Source organism: Oxyura jamaicensis, chromosome 24 (genome assembly GCF_011077185.1).
Source record: "Oxyura jamaicensis isolate SHBP4307 breed ruddy duck chromosome 24, BPBGC_Ojam_1.0, whole genome shotgun sequence".
NCBI classification, from domain to species: domain Eukaryota; kingdom Metazoa; phylum Chordata; class Aves; order Anseriformes; family Anatidae; genus Oxyura; species Oxyura jamaicensis.
In genome coordinates this window covers 7528797-7535617 of record NC_048916.1, presented here as the reverse complement: position 1 = coordinate 7535617, position 6821 = coordinate 7528797, and the positions used below count along the sequence as shown (strand labels likewise).

General features: G+C 52.6%; 1 protein-coding gene across 1 annotated transcript in view; it reads left to right on the top strand.

Annotated features, from left to right (window-relative positions):
* The first annotated feature begins 1068 nt into the window (after positions 1-1068).
* Positions 1069-6821, top strand: part of CENATAC (centrosomal AT-AC splicing factor) — a 43986-nt gene continuing 38233 nt past the window's right edge. The window contains exon 1 of the mRNA XM_035345894.1: positions 1069-1106. Coding sequence (XP_035201785.1) covers positions 1069-1106 — 38 coding nt within the window. The remainder of the gene's footprint in view (positions 1107-6821) is intronic.

Genomic DNA, 6821 nt, shown 5'->3' with positions numbered 1-6821 from the left:
GCTGCAGTTCACAGCTGACCTTGCTGCATCTGCTCCAGCCAAACAGCTCCAAGCTTTTTGCCCCAGACTCTGTGCGTGTCTAAGGCCCCAGGCACGAGCTGGAGACGTGCCAAGGAGAGGGCTGCCTGCTTGAATCATAAGCAAGAGCAGGGTAAGCATCACTTTTAAGTCCTTTCCCTCCATCAGGCACCCTGTTTTTTTCAGCGACGGTCTCGTGAGACGGAAAGCTGCCTGGAACTGAGCCAGCAGCAGGGAAACCACCATTTCAAGGTCCTGCGAAGGAGCCTCTAAGAGCAGGAGGGAGCTTTGGTCAGGCATGGGGGAGAGATGCACAGAGCAGGCTGTTCGCTGGGAAGCTGCAGCCGCTTCCAGGAGGCAGTGGGGGGAGGAGGCAGCAGATGTCCGCAGACAGCATTTGCTGAGAGCCTGCAGTGCTCCAGCCCAGCGAGGGGAGGAAGGCGGCGGCTGGTGCCACTGCTGCTGCATTGTAATTGAGCAGGACAAACATGACAGTCTGCTGAGAAAGCTTACGCTGCCTTTCCCTCCAATAACTGCAAGTTCAGAGACTGGAAGCAGAGCCCTGGGACTCCAACTTGGGGCCAGAGAAAGACCTCAGAACGCCAGGCAGAAGACCTGGGGTGCAGGCAGAAAAGGCGCTGCAGGGAGCACTGCGCAACCCTCCCTGGGAAGCTGCGGTACCTGCAGGCCTTCCCACCAGGGCTGCACCTGGCTGCGGAGGCCCTGGTGAAGGCCGCCTGCTACAGCCCAAGAGCTCCCTCTCCTCCTGGTGTACGTGATGGCCTCTGAAACCCAGAGTCCAGGGAGAAGAAGGGGTAAGTGCCCACAGTTGGGCAGAGGGCTCCGGCTGAAGCAGGAATACAGCCCCCGGGGCTCTGGCTACCAGCCTGCCCCTTCAGGCACCAAAGCCGGCTCCCCACTCACCCAGGACCCAGGTGCCCTGGCTCACAGCTCCTTCCCCTTGTCAGCATGTGGCAGGGAGCACTCAGGTTTACAACACCCCCATCCAGAGCGAGGGGCTACATTTCCCTTTCATTCTCCAAGCGGATGATGGAGAACACAACCTCTGGTGCTGTGGCGAGCAGCCAGTGAGCCCAGGCCCAGCAGTGCTGCTTTCTGTGCAAACACAACGTGTCAGCTGGGTTCTCAGGCAGCCCACGTGCTTCGAGTTTCCTGTCTCTGGGCAGAGGAGGTTTGCTTCCTCCCTGCAGTAATGAGGCCGACCAGGGGAACCCTGCAATCAGCAGCCACCCAGCAACGCAGACTGCCTGGAACCAGGCATCTCCCACAGGTTTTGTTCTGCACCTGGGACGCAGCAAGCCAGGCTGCATTGCTCTGGAAGGATGGAGGGTGCCGAGAGCAGCACCTTGGAGACTGCGTCCTGCAGTGCTGGGACACCACAGGTACAGCAGGTCGTGAGCAAGCCATGCTCCCCTCAGGCAGCCACGCTGACCTATGCGCTGCTCCCTTGTTCCCCACATTGCTCAGAAGGACGCTAGGACCCCCAGAAAAATCAGCACTTGCCTGTTTTAGATGGAAAGGAACCGACTTAAGCCAGAGGGGTCTTTGGCTCATTAAGCGATACCACCCTCAGGCATGGTGTTCAGATCAAATTAAGCAGCTCCTGGTCTCCTCATACAGCAAAATGAGACACAGGCTAGCACTTGTGTCCACTTGAGTCCTCTTAAAGTAAAAAAATTAATTGATATGCAAATCAGATCAGGCATTAGACTAGTCTGCTGGACAAGGGCAATGAGCAGCTTCCACACTATTCCATGCTACAATCCCAACATTCCTGCATCTCTCCTCCTTCCTGTGCCCCAGCTCAGCCATTAGCAACAGTTCTCAAAAGCAGAGGGGTCACCACCAGCGCATGACACATGCACGAGGGAGCCTGGGTGGCATAAGCTTGTGCAAACCATATCCCAGCTCTGCCTCACGCCCTCCCTGCCCATCAGTAGGTTATGTCTGCATGAACGTGGCTGGACTCTCACCTCAGGCTGAGCTGTTGCCCATAATCTGAGTCTGCTAAGTAATACAACACAGCTGCTCTGGGCACTTCAATGCCTCTGCCCATTGGGAAGCCAACGGAGTAGCAAGAGAAGTAAGAGCCTGGCCTCCTGGAGCGCTATTTGAATTCTTTCAGTTTCCAAGAGGAATTCTTTGCATGTCTTGATAGCTTTTCCAAATATCCTGCAAACATGACCACAGCCACAGCCACTGCCAATGCCAGCAGCCAAGAGCAGCCACAGATCAAACACCTGATCGTCAGCCATTCAACATACTTGGGATCAGATCTTTGAAGAAGGACAATGCCAAAATATGGCACTACCCCTCCACACACCCACCTCTCATAGCGCCTTCCAACTAACCAACTATCAACTGCAGCTACCTTCTTCTGCAATTTGTTTCAACCAGAGGTTGGCAAAGCAGTTAACCTCTCCATCTTGCTGCAGCAAGATGAGAACGCAGCTCAGCAGCATGCAGCTGGGGATCAACTGTCCTAAGGGATGCCAACATTGTTCCCTCCCACAGAATGGGAAACTCTCGGACAAGAGAAGGCTCAGAGCAAAGCACCGCTAGTGTCAGCATCAGAACTAGGAAATCTTAGGATGACTTGTTTGCATCAGTTGTTTTAAATCACTGGGGACCTCCAAGGGCCTGCAGGCTACTTCCAAGAGTGCTGTGAAGAGTACTTAGGAAAGATAGCCTATTATTACAATAGCCCTAGATTTGTTGCATAGGGGTCCATACCAGTATCAGAAAAATTTTAGAAGCCCTTAAATTAACGAGAAAAAAGGTCTAAAACCTACTAGTATAAGTAACATATTTTAATTAGACTAGGACGTTTTGAAATTACTTTGGATTAAAAAGCGTAATAAACCAAATGATAAACATTTGCTACTAGTACCTAGTCCCTGAACACTCTGAAATCCCTATGAGAGGTAGGAAACAGTTGCTTAAAGTCCTGACCATGTAAATGCTCAGGCAAGTAAATCACTCTTCTCACTAAAATAATACACGCACCTACAAAATCAGGGCTGGAATTAGAGCTTGTATTAAAATATATGGAAAAGACAAAACACTTTTTTGCTAGTGTTCTGCTTGAGGCAAAGTAACTCCTTTATTATCAACATAATGTTTAGAACTTCAACTGATGAAAAAGTGATTTACAAGCAAAAATGTGCTTGGGATGAGTGAGGTTTTTGGCTTTTTTTTTTTTTTTTTTTTTGGACACATGCTCCAAAGCACTGAATTAGATTTTTTTTTTTTTAAAAGGAAGCTTTAAAAGAGTAAGGAGCGCAACTTGCACTGCATTCTCCATCTGCATTCTCCAATGGAGGTGAGAAACTCAGCTGGAGCATTACAGAATTACTGATCTGTGGAGACGGTAGGGAATGAGAGGTGCTGCTGGCTGGTGCAACCGTTCTCATGCACTTACCTGCTCTTCATTTGGGGTTGTACTGTACTAACAGCAAAAAAAGGCAATTACATCTTTGGACTTTTCTTTTGCGGTGTGAAATTCACATGAAACTTTGTGAAAGATTTGCCACTGACAATTAGGAAAGTAATGAAAGAGTATAAAAACATCCATTTCAGCCATTCTAAACCAGATATATGCAGAGGGCATCACAGAAATAAGCAACAACAGCAAAAACTCATTTCAGTGTTTCCGGAATAGTTTGCTATTACTTTTCCCAACTTGAACTTCCCTGGGGCCTACCGACACCATGAGGCCCAGGTGCAGCCATCCCACCAAGCTCAGCCAGCCACGGGACACGTGGCTACGCCGCACTCCAAGAGGGAAGCTCCCAAAGCCATGCGGTGCCTTCACCCCCACGGGTATCCCCAAAGAGCATTAGACTCTATGTCAGCACTTCCTTTTGCCTGCTGGCTGCCTGAAGCACAGCAAACAAGGCACATTTGAAGGATACCACGGAGTCTTGCTCCTCCCTGGAAGTACCACAACAGCTGATCCAACAGCACACTTTGTTTGCAAATCGGGCCTCCCCATTACGTTGCTTAATGGATGTTTAGACCCGGCCTGGATGTTTCAGACCTGGGCTCAGAGAAGAACCAGGTACACAGCTGACATCCTTTGCTGGGCTCCCCACTGCTGCAGATGGAAACTTCTCCACAGGAATCAAGTTGCAGGCCTGTGGTGTCCACTGGTCCCTAGACAGGTTTGGGCCTGTGCAGCCAGCCTCCGGCCCCACACACCTCAAAAGGCAGCAATGGAGGGAGCTGCAGGTGCAAACCTCTCAGAGGAGGCAATAGGGAAGGATGGCATTTCCCAGAGGCACGAGAGCCAGAGCAGTGCGCACTAGACAGAAGACACAAGCCTACGTGTGCAGGCTGCTTCCTCACTTATTCCCTCCCCTGTCCACTCCCCGCCGCCCACCCAGCCATGCCCATGCACTCAGCCTGCACACTGCTGCAGGACTTGCACACGGCTTCGTGGCAGCTTCCAACACATTGCAGAGACAAGGCACTCTCTTCCACTCCCTACGGAGCCCATCTTTTCAGTTCCTCAGCATCACCAGTGCCAGGTAACGAGACCACTCATGGCTGCAGCCTTTGGTTCTCAAGTGGCCGAGACTCAGCCAGGCCATGCTAATGGTGGTGCCAGAGTGCAAGCAGAGGAAATACAAGCACAAAATGAAAGACTCTGCGCTGGCCCAGCCATGCCTGAAAAGCAAAAGGCAGACCCAGTTTGAGAGGAGACCCAATGCCTCAACTCTGCGAGAAAATCAACAGAAGGGCTACATTCATACCTCCGAGCAGCAAAGCGAAGGAGCTTGGCCTCCATTGTCAAATAAAATCTCTGCTCCTGACTGTGAGCCCTGTGAAAGGAAGCAGGACTTAGCACTCATTTTCCAGGTGGAGGAGGGGATGCAGCCCAAGGGAAGTGCTTTCTCCTGCCCAGCACAGCAGAAAGCAGGGGATGGGAGAAGTGACAAAGGGAGAGGAAGGCACAGTTCTGGTGCCTGCATCCCACTCTTAGGGCTGCCAGGCCTGCACAGGCTGCCAAATCAAATAGCTATCCAGAGCCATCCTCCTGACAGACAGAACAGGCAAAGCCCTCAAAGCAGGACTGGCACGAGGCTCCTTCTACCCAGGGCAATCACTGCTTGCATGTGAAGCTCATTGACTATGACTGGCAGCAGCTGATGCCTACAGATCACACAGAAACCTCAGTCCCACCCACTGAAGAAGCTCCACAACTTCCCAGGCAGATGCAATTTTACATATTCCAACCACCATCTCCACCTCTGTCCCCACAGATGCCTTTTGACCATCAGACACAAATCTGGGACGCAGCAAGGACACACAAGGAGCATCCAGCCAAGAGCAGATACCAAACAGGCAGGCTAAGAAGCTAATTCTCAGTCAAGACGGAGGGCAAGCCCCTGCCCCACAAAACCAGAACAGCCTGAAACACCTCAGCCGAAGACCACAGGTAGGTTCCTGACTGCAAGATTCACGCTGACACTACACTTTGATCACAAGGCTCTGCTAATCTGAAAAGGAAGGTTACGATTTGCTTACCTGCCCACCCTTCGCTGGGCAGGACGTCCTTGTCAGGAACCACAAAGAGGGCGACACCAGCGAGCAGAAGCGCTCCCAGCTCCTGGGCCCAGCTGGCCCCGCAAGGCTCTGCAGGAAGGGCGGTGAGGACCAGCACCCAGGCTGCCTGCATCCCAGTGTCCGTCTGATCAGAGTGCTTCTCAGAGGCCAGCAACGCCATCAGCGGCCTCTGCTAAAGGAAAGCAAATACAGGGGCAGGAACTCCACACCTCACTGAGGGGGAGTTTATCCAAAGCTATGGGTGGGAAACAAGGGCTCCCGGTTCCCCCCTCAGCACGGTCTCACCACATGGAGTTGGTCAAGTCACAGCATGCGCTGTCCCCTGGTTTCTCCCAATGTAACAAGGTTCCTCAGCCAAGGGCGGTGAATTATGCCAGACTTATGCCTTGCAGATGAATTATGCCAGAATTATGCCTTGCAGATGGAAGGTGCTAGCAGCACCTTCATCCCTGCACCCTGTTCCTTCCAGGCCCAGCCCAGACTCTGGCACGCTTGCTCTCCGAGGCAGGAAGACCCACGGCCCAGTTCCAAGACCAGCTGAGCCCTGTTCACCTGCTGCTGCCCCTCCCGTGAAGCCTTGTGGACTGCCACGCTACACATGCATGTGCAGGAGCCTCTGCCTGCTACCACAGCAGAAATGAAGACACTGCCATTCAGAAAAATGTAATTAGCAAAGATTAACCAGCCAGTAACTATGTCAGCAGCTGGGAGTGAAGACACAGCCCACCACTTCCTTGCAGCAGGGGTAGTCACACATACTGGCATGTCAGCTTGTACACATTTGCCCTCCCAGGTGACAGTGCCCCAGATCTGGTCCCCACACACTCTCCATTAGCTGGGGCTGGAGGGGCAAGAATGGGCAGCTGGCAGACAGCAATCGACACCAGGCACTGCCTGCTGCTTAGTCTGGGGACAAGAGAACTGCCTGGACTGTCGTCGTCCCCCAGCCGACTCCCACAAGGAGCCAGCAGTGAGGTGTGGAAAGGCTCAGTGCTTCAGAGAGAGCTGGCCCTGATCCATCGCCATTCACACTGCTGCCTCCCCAAGGCATGCAGTTTCTTTCTGCCCTCTCCCCATGCTCACAATGTACCCTCCAAGCACCCTGCAGGTCTTGCCCCACACTGCGCAGTTATGGCAGGGAGAGACCACACCAATGTCACCCGTCTCATACCAATCACTAGAAAGCACACGGGAGAGAGCCACCTTTTTTCATT